Source organism: Pundamilia nyererei, unplaced genomic scaffold (assembly GCF_000239375.1).
Source record: "Pundamilia nyererei isolate P.nyererei 1_Seehausen unplaced genomic scaffold, PunNye1.0 scaffold00009, whole genome shotgun sequence".
Lineage (NCBI taxonomy): Eukaryota > Metazoa > Chordata > Actinopteri > Cichliformes > Cichlidae > Pundamilia > Pundamilia nyererei.
In genome coordinates this window covers 4,804,198-4,824,222 of record NW_005187410.1, presented here as the reverse complement: position 1 = coordinate 4,824,222, position 20,025 = coordinate 4,804,198, and the positions used below count along the sequence as shown (strand labels likewise).

At 40.3% G+C, this 20,025-nt stretch overlaps 1 protein-coding gene across 1 annotated transcript; it reads left to right on the top strand.

Annotated features, from left to right (window-relative positions):
- Positions 1-244: 244 nt before the first annotated feature.
- atf2 (activating transcription factor 2) lies at positions 245-19,204 on the top strand. Its single transcript, XM_005723497.1, has 12 exons — positions 245-305; positions 1,013-1,085; positions 2,437-2,533; positions 2,619-2,737; positions 2,829-2,954; positions 3,331-3,509; positions 5,409-5,523; positions 7,318-7,410; positions 10,206-10,436; positions 11,051-11,257; positions 13,454-13,559; positions 17,245-19,204. Exons 2-12 carry the CDS (start codon positions 1,038-1,040, stop codon positions 17,466-17,468), a joined length of 1,545 nt encoding a protein of 514 aa, XP_005723554.1. The 5' UTR covers positions 245-305; positions 1,013-1,037; the 3' UTR covers positions 17,469-19,204.
- The last annotated feature ends 821 nt before the right edge of the window (positions 19,205-20,025 follow it).

Genomic DNA, 20,025 nt, shown 5'->3' with positions numbered 1-20,025 from the left:
TGTATAAAAAATAATAAAAGGGATTAAGTTGGAGCCTCCAGAAAACACTGAAAACTAAATCAGAAATTTTCTGGAAGGAGAAACATCAGAAATATGACTTTTGTTGGCAAGGATATTTTATATGCCTTAAAACATGTCTGCTCCGAATTCTTTTCCAAAACTACTTGAAGGTCAATAACAGAACAAGAGCAAAGTGTATGTGGCTCGTCGGTCCGAATGTGACGTTTACGGAAGAGTCATAGCTGTTCTCGCGATGCTTTAGTACGACCGTGGGATTTTGGAAATCGAGGGTTGTGGCTGAGGGGGTAAGTGACCACATAAACTGATAGCGAATGGGTAAAAAGCTGCGGTAAAAGACATAATTACTGGGACCGTGAGGTACTCGTGCTCCGTTACGACGAGACAGCCTCGAAACAAACGCTGACATCTCCTTTGTTTACAGTGATATTTAGCTCCTAATATGGCGACGCTAGTATGTTAACGCAGGGCTCAGGCTATTCCGTGGAAGCGACTGGAAGAGATGAGCGCTACATATGTAGTAACGTAATAGTGAGATGTTCATGTGTGTGATGTCTGTTAAAAATGAGCTGCTATATTTACAGCACAGAAGCTGTCAGATGATGGTAGCCCTGGATGCGTGGCTCAGTCGCTTGTTGTGCCAAAACAAGTGAAGCGATAATCCTCATTATGATGACAACGAGTGTAAACAACCAAAGCAGCCGCCCTGCATCCATAGGCTTTGTCCAAATTTCCAGCTCTGCTTTATAACCACTGCATCCTCCAACCACCCTGTATTTACACATTTATGAGCTACATTTATTCTCACTAATTATTATTTGCTATAGCCCTATTTGTATACCGTCAGCTCTTGAAATGTACATCATTGCATATCTGCAGGTGTGATATTTATTTACACACACACACACACACACACACACACACACACACACACACACACACACATATATATTATTTGTTTGTTTATTTATTTATTTATTTATTGTTATTTCAGGGCGAGGTAACAGGAATTCCTTAATATGAGTGATGATAAACCTTTCCTATGTACTGCTCCTGGGTGTGGACAGGTAAGTTTTTGATCACAGGTGTTTCATAAATCTCACGGTACAGATGAACATGACTGGATCCACATTTCCACGTCCCCCCCAAAAAATATATATATACATTGATATACATAGATATATACATTGCAAACTGGTCACTTTTTCATTGACGTAGTATATAGACCCAAACAGTTTTTTTTAAAAGTGCCATATGAGCACATTATAAACTAAAGCAAAAATGGTTTTAAATAACTAAGTTTAAAACCTATCCCATCATAGCAATACTGGAAACATTAACAATAGGGTACACTTCCCAACACCTACTCATATACATTGATTTGGGGCTCTAAGGAACTTAATCACAATGCCTAGCTGGTAATCAGGTGCTCTGTTTTTTGTTGTGATTTTTTTAAAGTAATTTTGACATACTCTATGTATTATATGATCTAAAACCCACTAAAGTGTAGGTTTTGGTCAAAATTTACACTTAACTAATTCATTTTTGTGCTAAAATACATAAAATTCAGATGAACTGAATTCAAAAAGTATTGAAATTTTCCTAAAAGACTCACAACCTGTCATCTAAAAAAAGATGCTCCACTTGTGAAATGTATGCAAATACCATTGCCAGTGATTTAAATGACAATTTGACCAATAAGCAATGATAATCTGCATTTTTCAAATTTAGTTTTTCTTTGTAATTATTCACTCTTGTCTGCATAGGAAACAAACAAATACTCATTAGAAAAATAAAGTATTTTGGCTCATCAAAGCAAAATTAACGTGCCTAAATAGATCAAAATAAGCTTCTTAATTTATTTACTTACTGCTCATCTAATATCTGGAGATGCTTAATTTGACTTAATGTATATAAATGGGTCTTCAGAGTCCTGAGATCCTTTTCACAGTTCTGAGAGCATGTCTAGTGTGTCACAGGTGTTAGATGTGTATTTGCTGTACTCAGTGAGTTGTCTGATAAGTACATACGTAGATCGTGCTATTAACCTTATGAAGTCCAATGTCCAGTGTTTGTTAGAGTCCATTTTACTTAGTCAGGTCTGCTTTCATAGTAACATTAGAGTTGCTTTGTTGCTGCTCAGTTGCTCGTGGTTTTGGTCAGCAGGATTTGTTTCTGTTGTTTAGTCAATACTCATAAAAATAAACGGGTTGGGCACAATTATATAACAGCTTTCGCAGTTAAAGCTTATAATGAGTTTCGACAGCCACACATTAGAGGCCGTAAAGCTGTCAAGCTAGAATCCAGCCATGACGTAGAAGACTAAATTATTGGTCAGAATTAAAATTTTAAGGTTTAAGTGAGACTTCTTTCAGTCACATCAGTCACACTTGCTGTATTTTTTGAAACCTTGCATAGAGATTCACAAATGAAGACCACTTGGCTGTCCACAAACACAAACATGAGATGACCCTGAAGTTTGGCCCTGCTCGGAATGACACTGTTATCATTGCAGGTGAGTGCTCTGTTAGATGGAATATTCAGAGGTGATGGATGCTTTACATTTCCATCTCTGTGCTCAAGAGTTTCCTCCCTTGCAGACCAAACCCCAACGCCTACTCGCTTCCTGAAGAACTGCGAGGAGGTCGGGCTCTTCAATGAGCTCGCCAGTCCTTTTGACCATGACTTCAAAAAAGCCACTGAAGATGAAATTAAAAAGGTGGTTCTCGCTGTTAAATGTGTAAGCAGATCATCTGAGCCTTGTCTGTGTTCATTCTTGTGATCATTTTGGGCTTGTTGTTGTTCCACAGCTACCCCTGGATTTGTCACCTCTTGCGACACCTATCATCCGCAACAAAATTGAGGAGCCCACAGTGATAGAGACACATCGAGATAGCCCTCTGCCTCATCCTGAGTCTACTACAAATGATGACAAGGTAGGCACTTTAAGCTGCCTCTGGCATTTTTTCTAACCATAGAGCATTTACAACGCTCTAATGAAGGGCGTTCTCTACTCCTGCGATCAGAAATTTGCAAATCCGCTTTGTGAAGCGTTGGGACTTTCTGCTTAATATAATTTAATTTTGAACTCTTAACTTGTCTTATTCTGTTGTTAATACACTAAAACTGAAAAGATTAGCAGTACTACACAAATATTAGTTGGATTCAGACAAATACCTTTTACTTGATTGCTCATATTATTTATTCCTGATGTTGAGGAAAGAGTAACAGCATCTTATTATAGGAAACATTCAAGTAATCTGGTGTCAGTTAAACACTTCATTCAGCTAAGATCTTCTATGATGTTTCCAGGATTTATCTTTGCAGCCAGCCTCACTGCCAACATCCACTATAGTCCATCCTGCATCCCTCCAAGTTCCCAATGTACTCCTAGCAACCTCAGACGCTAATGTTGTAATACAGCAAGCTCTCCCATCGCCAACATCTAGCTCTGTTATTACCCAAGTCCCATCTACTAATAGGCCTATAGTGTAAGTAACCAAATGTGTCCGTTTCTTAAGATCCTAGTTCTATTAAATCATCGTTTCCTTTTCCAAATCATTTTTGTGCAGTTTTGCCATGGTGAGCTCATATTTCATGAGGCATGTGCTTATTTGTTTTGGGATTTATTTGCATTCTGCAGGAACATTTTCTTTTGGCTCTAAGTTCCATCTTTGAAGAACAAAATCAGTGTTGCTCAAATATACAAATATCGATGAAAAATCTGAGACTTAGAGAAAAAAACATGAACGGGGTTTTCACATAATCATCACCGTCACAGCAAGTCTTATGCTTTATTTTCCTCCAGTATCCTCTGATTATTGTCTTTGGCAGAGAGCCAAAATCAAAACCTAGTTAGAATTATTTATTTATTTATTTTTCACAAGGCTAATCGAAGAAAACTTCATTCAGTCGGTCGCAAAATGCTAACTGCACTCACAATTATACTGAGTGGAATGGTTTTCTTCCTGCTGATGTCCCACATGTTAGTCCATGCAACCTCTTTTGTCTCTTGAAAGACTAATTTTTTTTAGTTAATCAGTTTATAAAAACCCACACTGCAGCTTTTCATCCAGCAGATGAAATTGACATAGCAGCACCTTCATTACTTTCATTATTGTGCACATGATTTACTAAGCAGGGCAAATTAGCACAGAAAGTTCTGCAGGTGATCTGCTAACAGTGTTCATGTTGTTCATCTTTGAACACAGATGCAGCTATTTCATTTTAATAATGACCAGTGTGATGTACCAAGAGCAGTGGGAGTCACAGGCACACAGTAGGAGCTGTAGGTTGTGGGCTTTGCACTTTATGAGTTTCTTTCCAGAAACTGCTTAGAAAGTCAGATAAAAGAAAGATGGCTGAAGGAGATTTAATATGTTCTGATACAAGGATGAAGTCTGATTCATTTGCATTCATTTTAGATTTGAGCTCTTTATTGTGTCATCTTTAATTTTGTGAGCTCATCACTTTTTTTGTATTTCCTTTTTAACTGAGCTCCCTTTTTTGTGGAAATTCTAAACTTTCCAAGCTTCGTTTTATTGAACTTATGTCTTTGAGACCATAACAAGGTAATTTCCCAACTTTGGAGATAAATAAAGTCAGAGTCTCAGTCACAGCCTTTGACACTGAACCTTTAAGCTCTCAGTGAAGATGTGCAGGAGAAAGCCAAAACTTTGACACCTGCACCCAAAGCTTTGAGTGACCCACCCCAAGCCAATTTATCCTAAATTAACTCTCCTATACACAACTATCCTTGCTATGTCAGGCACTGAAAAGGGCATGCTTATTTCAGGGTTAAATAGTGTATGCCACAAACCACAATAAGTCATGTTTATATAATTCATTGAAATACTCTCCTCTCAGATTTCTCTCTCTAAAAGGGAAACACCTTTCAGTCACAAACTTAATGCTAAAACAGGATTTTTTCGCTGCCATAGACGGTCAGTGAATCAGGTGCTAAATGCTTGTCGTACTCACAGTAAGGCTTCAAGAGGCCTTTCCCTTTAATAGTAGATATTCTTTAATATTTGAAATCCTGACACAGATGATTTAGTGAAGCCCTGTGTGTTTTCTTGACAGTGAAATCAACTTGTTACCAGAAGTCAATATCTGGGCAATACTGATGTCATTTATTAGGTCATAATATAGCAGTAACACTGGATCTTTTGAAGATATTGTTTGACTCTTTTTCTTACGGGTGCTTTGTCTGTTTTTTTTTGTTTTTTTTTTGTCTTGATTACACCTTAATTTCCATCAGTTTGCCTGAAAATGACATCATGTCGTATATTTGTAGTCGCTCCTGTCTTTAATTTTGTGACATATTCCATTTTGTGTTAATCACAAAGCTTACTGTTTGCCTCACTGTGATTTCCTCTTTCCTCTTTCAGCCCAGTGTCTGGTACCTTCCCCGTGCTCTTACAGCTGCCTAATGGCCAGACCATGCCAGTTGCTATACCTGCATCTATTACAAGCTCAAGTGTACATATTCCAACTACAATTCCTGTAAGTTTTATGCCCAGTAATATTCTGTCAGCATTGTGTTTCATTGTGCTTTTATGCTACTTTCACACATGCACGGGGCAGAACTTTTCCTGATATCGTCTGGCAGAGGTGCTTTTGTGAATGTGAATGTTAGCCAGTCTTTACCCTTAACCTGCCAGCTCTGTGATATAAAGTCTTGTGTTGATGTGAGAAGCACAGGTAATATTTCTGTGAATTCACAGCTAGCAGGTAGTCGTCTAGTACCTGTTACCTGCATGCTCCAGTTAGGCAGCTCCCCCACCGAAACCACACAGAGTATTTCAAGGAGTGAGAATGCAGCTGAAGGAAATTATCTTATGCCGTATGCTGTATTTAAAAAAGTAATTTTTAAATGGTGTTTATCCCGACATTTACTGGAGTTCATGTGTGAAAACACTTTTGTGTAGAAGCTGAATATTTTGGTGTTTATTTGATTAAACGGATCAACGCGCAGCACCCATTATTTACAGGACAAATAGAGGAGTCAGAGCTATTTATTACTGAAATAATCTTGTTGTGAAGTTTATTTAGTAGCAGTTGTGCAGCTTTTGAGCTTCTGCGGCAGATGTAATGTGCCCGGTTGTCAGTCGCCAACTGCTGTTTCCATGGAAAAGAAGGAATTAACTAATGAACGAAAGCATTTGTTTTCACCAAATGAGTCGATTGATTTCATGCTCGACTGATCACCAGTTTACATGTGAAATGTTGTTTTCCATTTAACGTGAAAACACAGGAATTCCACTGTTGCTTTCAAACATTAATGGACAGCAACGCAAGTGATTACAATTCAAATCCCTCTCAGATGACATTGATATTGAGCTATTGTGATACATTAAATTAACCTCTTTTTTTGTTTGTTTGTTTTTGTTTGTTTGTTTGTTTTTTTGCTGTAGTTGGACAGAGGGACTGTTTACAAAGTTGGCACCTCAGATTTGGCAGTCAGTGTAAAGCTGGAGAGGCTGACTGAAATAATGGACTTTAGAGTTCACTTGTGGCAGAGACACAGGATTTGGATGAGGTGCAGCGGGCTTCTGTCCAGCACGTTTTACTCCTGTTTTTTCTTGTACAATCAAAATCAGCGCCCGTAATTTAAAGTGGAAGCCATAGATGATGCCATTCGTTTATTTTGCGAACAGCGCGGCTGCGTGTCATCTAGAAATATGTTGTAAATGAAGGCCTTGTTGGTATTTCTTGAACTCTCCCATGTGGTTGCCTGTCTTATTGTTCACTGTAGTCCTGATTATCTATGTGGAACACTGAGCAGCAGTCGATTATCTCCTGATAGAGGCACAGCAGGGAAAACCTCTGTCTTCCTGGTCTGTGGGGATATGGAAAGCCTTTGACAAGTAAAGGAGGGCAAAAGTAGATGGAGAACATGAGCCACCAGTGGGCCTCCCTTTCACTCGATCAAACCCCCTCCCCCCAGCTCTTCCCATCTCCCTCTGTCTCATTGTCAGCGGCTGTGAGAGGAGGCCCAAGTCTGGCCTTCTGACTCATGTCTCTCCATCCTCTCTTCAGCTTCCCTGTCCATATGCTCTCACGCAGGCAGGCAGAGGTTCATTAGCGTGCACACTGCATCTCCATGTGGCGCTGCCTCCACAAAATAACAGGCCATCCAACCTAATGAGGCTGAGATATGAGGAAACTCTGAGAGCCTGCCATGGCTGTGTGTGTATGTGTGTGTGTGTTTACGTTGTGGGGGGAGCACTGGGTGCCTTTTTACTGCCGAAGACTAATTTTCTCTGTGCTGATTTGTGTCTGTGTGTCTGCTGTCAGCTTGTCAGACCTGTCACCGTAGTGCCTAACGTCCCTGGAATCCCAGGACCTCCCTCGCCACAGCCTCAGCCGGCCCAGTCAGAAGCAAAGCTGGTATTTATTATCTCTTCTTTAATTTACATCAAATGTTGTTTCCACACCGAAGCTGTTATTCCCCATTTGAGAGAGGTGATAACAGCCAAGAGTCTAATGAGTAACAATAAGACAATAAGGTTGCTTTCTTCATAAGTGATGAGCAGAACTGGGTTTGTGGTATCAAAGAAAAGGTGCAGATGATTTATTATTCCATGTGCAGTGTGTCCATTGGCTGATTTACTCAGTATTTTGTTACATAAATAAATGATTAATCAATTATTTGAGAAAATAATTTGCGAATTAATCAGGAACAGAATAAAAACACTTGTGCCTGCCCCGCTAATTTAACATAATCCATCTACAAAAAACCAAAAATGCTTCAGATATCTCTCTGTAGGGAGAACATGGTCGCAGCAGTCTTGTTGTCCTGTATTAACAGTGATAGTTGAGGGGCAGAGATACAAAGTGTTATGTGGGAAATCAGTGGCAATGTGATGAAGCACGGATCACAGAACCTGTAAGTGTTCGCAGCATGCTCCGCCTTTGGAAATTAGCAGCTAAACTGCAGAGAGGAGGTGTGTGTGTTTGTGTGTGTTGGGAGGGTAGGATTGATCCTGACTCGTGAGAAGGAGGAAGAGGAAGGAGTAAAGGGAGGGGCAGGGAGTTGTCGGGGATCATGGGGTATGGAGATGACAAACGCAGAGACAGCGTTGAGCTCAGCACGCCGTCACAAGGGCCAACCAGAGGGGGGCTACCTGCGAGAGCCAGCTGGGGGCATCCTGGCACACGCTCAGCGAGGCACATTAAGTCGGCCTCACCCTGCATGGAACCTTTTGTTCAGCAGAATCCTGCCTGACCTGCATCCCCCCTCTTACTCGCGGCGCCTCCCACCGCACTCAGCTCATCAGCAAACACCTAATGAGCCTGCGTCAAGAAAACAGACCCCCAGCTCAACCTGCCCGCTCCCCGCCCCCACCTAGCTCTCGGGGGGCGCGGAGACGGCACTTTACAAGGACTGATGATGCTGCAAAGACCACAATAATGATAATTAACTTGCTGAATTTAGAAGATTATGCTGTTAATTAGTTGCAAAATAAAGATAAGTAATATAGTAGCAGATGGTTGAATAACACCCATGAGATGGAGGGTTATTACACTGATGAGGTTTCCATGGCAGAGATGAAATATGAATCTGACTGGCTTTTCCCTCTTTCTGTGGGCCATTCCAAGAGAATAATATCTTGTTTCTGCCAGAAGAGCTTCTGGAAGGGTATTACACGATAAACTAATTTGGTAGATAGATTGGTCTGGCAAAGGTAGTTGCTAGAATAATGTGGTCCTCTGTTTTCTCATGTAAATGCATTCCCTCTCACTCTGTTATTGCTTCCAAAGGCTCATTCACTTTCACCTTGTTTGTTTGCGTCTTTGATGCTAGAGGAATTGACCTGTGAATTGCAGGGATTGTTTGTGTGTAACATGGTTAGAGGTAGTGTTAAAAGACTCCTTTATTAATAGTTTTATCCAGATCACGTTTCAACATGTGCAAAATAAATTTAAGAATGCGGGAAATGAAAAGCTTAGGATGCAAGTACATTTTAAGCATAGCTCTAAAGATGTCATAAACATTCTGAAACCCTTTCACAGTAATTTTCCTCTTTACGTTATTCATTTTAATACCCTGTTTCACTATATTATTCCATATTAATTACTGCTTATTTACTACATTGTTTTACCTATTTTACTACTCATACAGTTTGTACATACACTCAATGTATGGGTCCAACATGAAATGGTCCAGTAAATTCATTGATACTGCTGTAGACCTTGGCTTATGTGTTAGCTACCTTTACAGCAAGCAATAGAAATATTGTAGCTACTTCATATCATCAATTGACACTAAGCCCAAATGTTTCCTGACCACATGCTTAGCAAGTTGAGGTCTGTGCTGTAACCTGACACAGTATTCCACTAGTTCAAATATGGCTATTTTTAAGATAAATAACATTTTAATGTTTTTATGTGTTGTATTAGCTTACTGCAGTGTTCTTAGAAAGTATTCAGATCTTTTTTCATGATCCAGTCCTGTTTCCTGAAGTTGATCTTTGAAATGTATCACAGCTCATGTGCAAGCTTTGAAATCATAGAAACTGTCTGTAGACCTGAAATTGTGAAGTATAGATCAGGGAAATTTCTAAAGCCACCGTCACCTGACTAACAACGCCTCTACAGTGACGCACGGTGGAGGCAGCATAGTGCAGCGGGACTGTGGAGGGGGGTTTGTGAGCAGTGCAGACAGACAGACTGGTTAGTTATATTATAGATTATTACAGCTGCAAGCTGAGAAGAAAGGAAACTTGTTCCAGATTACATAAGAAGTGAGACTAGGGTCCAAGTGTCCAACTATAACCCTGTACTATAAAACATCTTAGCATTCAGCCACATTTAAGAACGAGAACCTACCCTGTAAGTCTACAAAGACAAAATATCAGGATGCTTTTGTAAATGAGAGATTTTAGTTTGTTTATTGATATGTTGTAGAATAAAAATGTTGGTCCACATGAGTAACCTTTTATTTTCCCCAGTAAAAGTAAAAGTATACACTCCGTAGTTTTTGTGCTCTGTTGTATATCACACTGTGATAGACAGTGAATTTTTCAGAAATACAACTTTTTAATGGCCACACCTTTTAATGTGCACTTTAGCAGACCATATGGCCTCCTTTTTTACATCACTTGCTTTTTACATAATGTTTTCCTTCTTGTACTAACCAGTGCTCGTTTTTATTAACCTGCTTTGCCAAATTCTGTTTCCAGAAATTGAAAGCCACATTAAGCCAGCAGCTTCCTCAGGTAACCAATGGAGATGGTGGTGAAATCCAAAGCAGCGCTGTAACACACACCGCTGCCCCTGCTTCTCCTGTCCCGACTCCAACCCCAACTCCAGCCCCGACCGCAATCCTTACTCCGGCTCCTCACCTGCCCACAACCGAGGTACCTTCTCCACATTCTCTGCAGCAGCCAGCCACCTCCACCACAGAGACACCTGTAAGTACTTATATCTTCACAGTTTATTGTTTTATTAATATTTCATATAAGAAGCTACTCTTGTGTGTCTTAAATCTTCAGCTATATTTGAATGTAGACTAATGCAAAGAGATCATCCATTTTTGTTGCTTATTAAAGTATTTAATCACGGCTGCCGTGTCCTTTGGTTTTAAAATGTTGCAGAAGTTCATACAGGTAACAGGTACAGTGAGAGTGAGGGTAAATCTTAATATTGTGTGCGATTACCTGTATAAACAATTTATTTTTAATTTAAGCCAGTACATCAGCAAGGCCATTATATCGACTGATATTAGCTGTTTGCAGATAAAATATCAATACAATTATACATCATAAATATCAATGCAAATATTAGCTGTTTGTATTGACATTTCTAATTAGTGCTAAATAAACATTATAAAAGTCATTGTGTAGTGTGTCCACCAGACACAACAATCAGCTGTTCAAACAGAGTTGGGCAGAATATAAACGAATAATCTCCCTTTCCTGTTGTGTTTAATGGCAAAGAGTGATGGCAAAGTGGTCACTCAGTAGCAGGACCACTTCCAATTATACTTTCCATTATTAGTATTGTTGTTGTTGTTGTTGTTGTACAGGCTTCCCCGGTGCCCCCTGCACCAAACCCACCAAGCACAGGGGGTCGGCGGCGCAGAACAACGAGCGAAGACCCCGACGAAAAGAGGCGTAAATTCCTGGAGCGGAACAGGGCCGCAGCTTCTCGCTGTAGGCAGAAGAGGAAGGTGTGGGTCCAGTCTCTCGAGAAGAAGGCTGAGGACCTCACCTCCATGAACGCACGCCTACAGGTGCTTTTTACGTATTTCTTTCATCTGCTGCATGTAAAAAAGAGCCAAAACAAACCACTCCTTTGTCTCTCTTTGTTGTGCGCTCAGATCTATTAGTGTGTCATTTTGTGTATGTACGTGTTCGTACTCTGTGGTGTCTGTTTGTCATTGTACGATGTTAGCGTATGCGTCCGTACACAGACTTTTCCCTTCTGCGGTGATGAAGTCATTAAAGCCGATTAAGAAGAGCTGCCGTGTGACAGCAGCGGTGTGTGAGCCCTTTACATCGATGTGTCCCTGTCAATAAAGATGTATCCTCCAGATGTCAGCCGCACACAAGCGTGTCTTCGCTTCTGTCTCAGCAGTTTACTGAATGGCCTCAAAAATCTCCTAGGGAAAGGTGTCTTTTTGAACCTTCATTTCGCTGGAAGCAATTAGGATCTGATGCTGACAAGTTCGAAACAGTTCATGTATCTGCTGTCTCTGTTGATAAGTGTGAGCCGGGGGTGCGGCACATCGGTGTTCCAGACAATTAAATGAGATGTGGTGTTTATTTGCTCACTGTCTTATTTTTCTATGAAAGCAGAGTAAGATGTGCAGGGTGTAGGAGGGAATACACAGCAGCGCAAAATAAATGGGTTCACGTTGTTAATATCGTCTGGTTCAAAAAGAAGTTATCAGCACTTGTCAGGCGGCGCTACTTAGGATTTTATTTAAATAAAGGCAGATGAAAAGGAAAGGGTAGGTGAGTGAATAAGGTTATGAAATCAAAGAGTTTTATCTGTTAACTGCAAAAAGAAAAACAGAACAACATGTGGCTGAGAAGAAAGGACGCTTCATACGAGGGCATTAATCAGCGGTGCTGCTTTCTTTTTTTTAAACCCATGCTGACATGGCCCAGCTGATCAGCAAAACTGCCTCTAATGATGCACAATTATTTTAACATCATCCTTAACTGGCTTTTTAATGAGGTGTCAGACCAGGCAGCTCACAGAGCTTCCAGCATCACCGAAGGCCCATTTGCTCGATTTCGATTAAATCACAAAGTTCCAGATAAGTTTTTCACTCTCAAAAGTCCATTTTAGTAACCGTTTAAAATACAATGTCATAAAATGACGCAGTTTGGCGTTACTGGAGCTGGAATTTTTGGCACATGTTTGTCTCTGTCGTGAACTAGTGGGCACGTTTGAAAATAGTGCCTGTTTTCTATTGCCTGTAAATAAAATCGGTCATGGTGGAAGCACACTGAATACAGTGTTGGCTGGATGTGATACATACGCTCCTTCCAGCTGTGTTTAAATCTGTCTTACAATAGCTCAACCCTGCCAAAACCAGCTAGACTAAACAGATGGAATCAAATAAATTGGCTGCTTTTAGACTAATAGATTAAGCCACCCATAGTCCTTTAAAGGAGAAGAGCCCGAGCTTAAATCTGCCATTGGGTGTTCTGTGGGCCCCTGGCCGCTCTAAATCCAGTTAAAGTCACCTTCAACGTAATGTGGCTCTCTTTTACGACATGCAGAAATCCTCACCTCCCTCGGGAGCTGTAACGACGCGAGAGCGTAAATCTCAGCAACATCTACAAAGTTGCTCTGACAATCCGAACAGCTCACCTCTGACAAATGCGCTGGTCGCTAGCCAGTGAAGGCTCATAATTATTGTGCAGGAAATACATAAATGAAAAAGTGCATACTTGATTCTGAATTCATTTGTTGTATTGTTACCTTCCCCCTGTGTTCACCGGTTCTCATCTGAGTCTTTAGAAGTTTGACTGGTCGTGTGGGCGAGGTCTTTAAAATTCAACTCTGCATTTCCAGTAATAATTCATTAGCGATAGATTTTTTCATATAGAGAGGGCACACAGCCACATTCAAGTTGCTTTTGGTGTGTCTTCATGCATATGTGAATTTATTATAGTGTATATATGCAGATTTTGGGGTTCATTCTTTTGCAGTAACATTCCCACTGTAGCATATTGTGTAGATTTGCTAAACCTGGAACTCATATTTACCCAATTTAGCTCATTGCTTACAACAGGAATAAAAATAATAATCATAATATTTGCATTTACACAATTACCAGCTAACCTTTTATCTAGTTTGGAAAATCATTTCGTAGGATTTGATCTGTGTGCACCTGTCGTTTATATATCTGGCATGCTGTTTGCTCCGGTGGCCATTTCACTGATCGCTCTTGTGTGTCTCCTCACTCCTCAAGACTGAAGTCACCGACCTGAGGAACGAAGTGGCTCGGCTGAAGCAGCTTCTTCTGGCTCATAAAGATTGCCCTGTAACCGTCATGCAGAAGAAATCTGGCTATCACAGTGAGTAATGCTCCATTATTCTCAGCCCGAGGCTTCTGGAGAAACGTGTCTAAAAATGAGCTCCGGCTAACCACTAGAAGGACGTGTGGCCAAACAAAAAAGAGCTGTTGACATATTGGCTTCCTTTCTTCTGTTAGTTTTTGACAAACTTTGCAAAAGTTTGGATATTTATGGGTGCTGGTGTATGAGACAAATTCTCACTGGCGTTGTTGTCCCATTCCCGTGAAGAGGCCACAGGTGGTATTCGCACTTCCTCCTCATTTGATACCAACATAAACATTTGTTAGATGAAGTTAAATGTCTGCTGAGTGCGTCTGGACAGATGTTCAGGAGAAAAAAAAAGGTGCCAGGAACTGATTTTATAAAGGATGATAAGGATGCTTTTTATGTAAGCATTCATTTATTTGTTGTTTGAACATCTTTAGCTTACAATAATCGTTTTAGTGGATATTTGAATAAGCAAGAAGAGTGTGCCATTTGTAGCCTATTTATTTATTCAAATTGCTGTTGTCAGCCCGGACTGTACAGCATCATCACAAAGTCTCATTTAGAAACATATCACCTATTTTTCTTTGTTTCCCCAGACCGGGGCTCTGTCAGTCTGATTTTTTGGTCATAACTCACCTTCCCTCACAGATGAGCCAGCATGCAGCCAGAGCAAATGGGCTCCAAGTCACTTCTCCACTGCTCTGAACACCTCTGCTGACTTGTATTGACAATGATTGCCACTGAAATGAGTCTATTAAAGCAGCAAGCTTGACAGTGCTGCAGACCATTCTCATTGTGGGGTGGCCACCAAGCTCCACTGTTCATTATGCATCTCTTATTGCTAACCATCCCACAGACGCATGTCATGTGCATTATGGGACTGATGGTTTCCAGGCTAGAGTGGGCTGTCATAGCCAAGTCTCATTTGGTGCAGACATTTTTAGCAGAATCCACAGATAAAGTGGGTCATCTTTCTCACATGGTTGCTGAGGGTGTCACTTTATGGAAAAATAGAACTTTATTCTAATACCACAGTTTATTAATTTGGTTCATGCTAACAGGTGTGTTTGAGTTTCAGAAATCCTAGAAGGAATGCCAACTATTATGAGAGTGAAAGGAAGTAAGGTGAACTCTGATTGAATGGCAGAATACAAAGATTCCCAATAGTTTTTGATATCCACCTTAAAAAAATAACACCCTTGTGTTCATTTAAACTAGTTTTTCATTAGTTGTGGGACAAAGCATCAACACAAAATTACACTCAACAGCCACTGTATTAGCTTGTTAGCGCAACCGTCTCTTCAGCCAATCACACAGCAGCAACTCAGTGCATGTAGACATGGTCAAGATGACCTGCTCAAGTTCAAACTGAGTATCAGAATGTGGGAGAAAGGGGATTTACTTTGCTGATGCAAGACAGGCTGGTTTGAGTATTTTAGAAACTGCCAATCTTACTGGGATTTTCACACACAACCACCTCTAGGGTTTACAGAGAATAATCTGAAGTGAGCGGCAGTTCTCTGGCAAAAATCCTTCGTTGATGCCAAAGCTAAAGCTCTTCTGCATATCTTATAACTAAATTATGCAGAAGAGCATCTCTGATGACTTTGAACCTTGAAGCAGAAGACCACTCCTGTCAGCTCACCAAAATTGAAAAATAGAAGATTGGAAAAATGTCGGCTGGTCTGATGAGTCTCCATTCATTCATAAATTCATATGGTAGGGTCAGAACATGGTGTAGACAAGATGACAGCATAGATCCATACTGCCTTGTATCAAAGGTTTAGGTTGTTGGTGTAATGGTGTAAGGGATGTTTTCTTGGCGCACTGGGCCCCTTAGCACCAAGTAAGGATTGTTTAAACACTACAACCTACCCAAGCATGGTCACTTGGGTGATTAGAGGGTACACAACTTCTGATGACTGCTTCTACCGTGAACCATGTCTCAAAGCTGAGATCATCTGAAAATGGGTTCTATACTACCAAGTTGTACCTAATAAAGTGGTTAGTCTCTATATATCACATAGTGATACTTAATGATACACTGCTAAAGACCTAGATATGTTCATTTGAACAAATTTTCTTCAATATTTGACTGACTAGAGCCGTTACTTTATTTCCTCCTGTGGTAGTTTTAACTGAATGGATGAGCTGAAACACACAAACAGAAGTAAACTAACCTGAATTGAAGAAGTTTTATTTTTGTTATTTTTGTTTCCTTTTTCATGTGTTTGACAGTCACATTTACTAACTTTAACCTGTGATGGTTTTAGCTCTCTCTCGCAGCTGCTTTTGTATTAAAACTGAACTGTTTACTAAGTGCTGCTGAGATATTTTGGTCCATCCATCCACGACTAATAGCGAACATCTCTCCTCGCTTGCTAACTGCCATTCTCACACTTAAAACTGCAGCATTAACAAAGAGGTAATTTTCTTTTAATTTGTGTTTATTTCAGATTACTCCACAGTCCTCCATTTATTCCCCGACACCAACAGAATTACCCCCTGGGGCTTGAGCACCCCAGTTGAGAATCACTGAAATAAACTATTTTGCTAATTAGTAAAGCACGTTATTTAATTGTGAGTGAGTCATGTAAAGCGCTCCGTTTTCTCAGTGTTACATACCCCATAAGGCCACACTGGCCCTCCAGAACCTGTAATACCCTTCATCGTCCTGCCCAAGCGTAGACATGGCAGGTGGGAGGAAATTACCCAGACTGCCCCACAAACAAGCCAGGCCATGCTTTCACTTGGCACACTAAGCTGTCCATCTGTCTACAGTGAACCCCACTTCAGGAACCAAGAGAGCGGAAAGAAGCTCCTGTCGGTCCAGGGAACCAGAATTTTAGAGCATTATGAAATATCGGGCAGCCAGCACTTGCCGTTGTTAGGAGCAATAATGCTCACTTGAACATGAAACAAAAACCACCAAGCTGATTTATTCCGAGGCTGACCTTCTGCGCAGTAAAGCAGCGAGGGAGTTTATGGCTCTTTGACATTCGCTCGCACTAAATCACGCGGTCAAAGTCCAGCCAAGAAGGCAGATGAAACCTCTAATGTGGAGACATTTGTATCGCTCTTTAATTGCGTCTTCCTGCTACGGAATTTCTATTTTACGTTCCCGAGTACGAAACCCAGCCATTAATTACAAAGTGCCATCACAAGTGACTTCATATCATTAGCAATATTAATTATCATTGTGCTCCTTATTCCTTTATGAAACAGAGCATGAGAGTGGAGTCTTTTTTTTCCATCAGGATCCAATTAATTCAATGCAACTGCCTAACAGCTGGTGGCATTTCGACTCCAAGTCTTGCCTACTCTCCAGTGTGAGCATCATTAAAATCAGGTGCTGTAATCATCTGTCGCTGCAGTAGTTGGCAAGGTAACAAAAAACAAATGAGAATGCAGTTAGGGATGGGAAACACAGCCACATGCCCCAGAATGTAATGTACCCTTATGATGTGGGTTTAAATTGACATTGGAGCTTTAATTAAAGGAAGGGGTGCAGAAGTAGCATTATGGGGATTAATGAAACAGTTTGCATACGCTACATGCAAATAGCTGTTTTACATCTGATTAGGCCTGTGTGACACAGCTAGCCCAAGCCTTCTGAAGAGTATCCGGTAAAATAAAAACGGCTGCTCCTCAAACCCCCTTTTTTTCTGTTTTTTTTTTTTTTCTGACGTCGTTGCAGTTACCGACAAAGATGAGAGCTGCGAGGAGATGTCCGTCCCGAGCAGCCCCCAGAGCGAGGCCATTCAGCACAGCTCCGTCAGCACCTCCAACGGGGTCAGCTCCTCCTCCACGACCCCGGCCGTCTCCGCCCCGTCCGGCGCTGCCGCCACCGCGTCAAATCAGAGCACAGAGGAGAGCCAAACGCGGAGGGGCGCCAACCAGTCTCAGCCTTCAGGGAGTTGATCGTCCCAAACTGTGCCCGAGCGTCATCGCCGGAGTGCCGTCGCCTCTACAGTCTCTCTGACGAGCAGAGCAAAGGGATTCTCTGAGCTTCAGTTCGGACCGTACTGTTTTTAATTTATTCCTGATTTCTTTTATGTTTTGTCCATTTTGTAATTTATAGGCAATGCTTTTAAAAATGCAATGTTTTCTCTGGAACCGATGAAGACAAAAGAATAGGCACTTTAGGTGTAAGATGTAAAACACGTGGTTCTTAAGTGTTTGGAGGTTTTTTGTATTTGTGTGACTTATTTATTAATCTTATGGGTTTTTTTTCTTTTTAATTTAAAGGCGATCAGCTTCAGCGGTTGATCAGCGAATCGTTAGCGACCGTACCAAAGCGTGCCGTGGCTCATTTTGCAGTTTGTTTTCTTGTTTCGTCTTCACGACGTTTTGTAAGCACTATCTTTACAATGACGTAGAACTGACACTTTTTATTTAAAAGTAACTTTACTTTGTTCCATTTTGCACATATTTGAGAGATATGACGGGTTTACTTTTAAAGACAGTCCGTACATTAAGTACAGGCAGCTCTGTTTTTGTTTTCCTTTAGAAGTAGATTAAAGTGCTGTCGCATCACACAAACGTAAATGTCTGAATCAGATTTGAACTTTGACTGATTTTCTGTGAGTGAGGTCAGCTGTAGTTGTGCAATTTGAATGTGTGAGCTCGCCTCTGCCTGTAGGGTAGTCTTCTGGAGGTGAGCCGATTAGGAAACGTGTGTTATTTCATTAACATTCCACCTGTAGTCTGATTGTTCCTGAAGCAGTGATTGTAGGATTGCAGTACCTTATTTTCCATTACTCAATCATGGTGATGTTGACTTCATTCAGTGCCATTAATGTTTTTGTATAAATGACTTGAGTACATTTTTAATGCAGATTAGTTTGAGTTGATTGCCGTAATTTCCGATTTTAAGGGTCTCAGTAGAGGAGATCTCCTGCTTTGTATACTGTCTCTGCTTTATAAGTGACTCTTAATGGCTTTAGCGTCTAATGCGGAGCACGTAATGACATTAGGCTGTTTTCATGGTTGCAATTCTAGGTGACATTTTTAGAAAACATTGTAAATAACATCAACGATACGTTGTACGTGATCTTTCTTGGTATTATGTACTTTGTTTTTATAGGATTGTCCGGATTCAGTAGCTGAGCCCTTTTGATTACATTAACTTTGTAAGCAGTTTAAAAACTGACCTTAACAGTCTTATTAGGATATGCATTTTTTCTTCCAATAGGTCGTCATGTAAAACGAAAGCGTTGAGATGTGAACTGGAATCACATCATGTATATTAAACTACTACAAGTCTGTAAGAATTGTGAGCATTTCATTCAAATAATTGTAAGAAGTCAAATTACACCATGAAGTCAGTTTGCCTTTTTCTCTTAGTCTGTACTGGCTTACTACTGTGTAGTTTTACAAGAAGCTAACTCATTGTTTTCCTAAAGTATGATTTTACTGTTATGTGCTATCTGCATGAGATAATAATTCTCTGCGAGAATTTAACTGTTTATTTGATAATGTCTCAGATAAATATAATTAAACGAGTTATTACAACTTGAGTTGTGAAAACTTTGGTTACTTGTTTTACTTTTTGGCTTAATTGCTAAAATTAAAAAAAAAAGGGGTGTGATACTGTGTTGAAAGTGTACTTGTAACGTGAAAGTTCTGTATAAAATTTGAATTGATAAGTTGTTGTAATAAACCTTTTAATATCTCTTTAAAGTCGATCTCTGCTTCTGATTAATTTGCCTGTGACGTCACATGAATTAAGCACAGGTGGGATTAAACTCCGTTAATATGCTTCTTATACGAATCTGTAATTTGGTATGTGACAAACCCAGATATGAAACCACAGTGTAGAGCTGTGATAAGCTCGAACATTTACTGTGGTGTAGACTGCCACCTTGTGGAAGATCTGCAGGTGTATTTGTGATCCAGAGTCTGTGCAAAAAAATATATATATATGTGACTAAACAATACATGCTCAAACATTTTACCACCACCCCTGTAGTTTCTTGTGTTTTTTAAAATCGAATGTTCTTGTTCAGGTCAGGTTAGCAGACGTTTTGCTCTATGAGTAAATGAAAGAACTTCGCAATCACTAAACTTTACAGAATCATGACTTTGAAAACTGTACCCAACTTCAAAATCTCCCTTTCACAGTAATGACAGTTCATTAGGAACACTAACACCCCTATTGTGTGGAGTTTAGCTGATAGTACTTTCACAAGAATCAGTATCTTTGAGCAGAATTTATTGACATCATCAGTGCTGAGCCATAAAACCTCCAGGAAGCAGGATTAGAGTCCAGCTTCAACATCCTTCACTTGCAGCACTTCCACAGCAAGTCCTCCTCCTCCTTCCATTCAAATGTGATTTTTCTTTATTTTTTGGGATATATTTTGCCACAAAGAAAAGGGGCAGGTTGCTCCATACCACACTGATAAAAGTTAATCCGACTAAGAACAAGTGTTCAAGCTGTAAACACTGACAGTTACACGAGTCCATGGCTGTATTT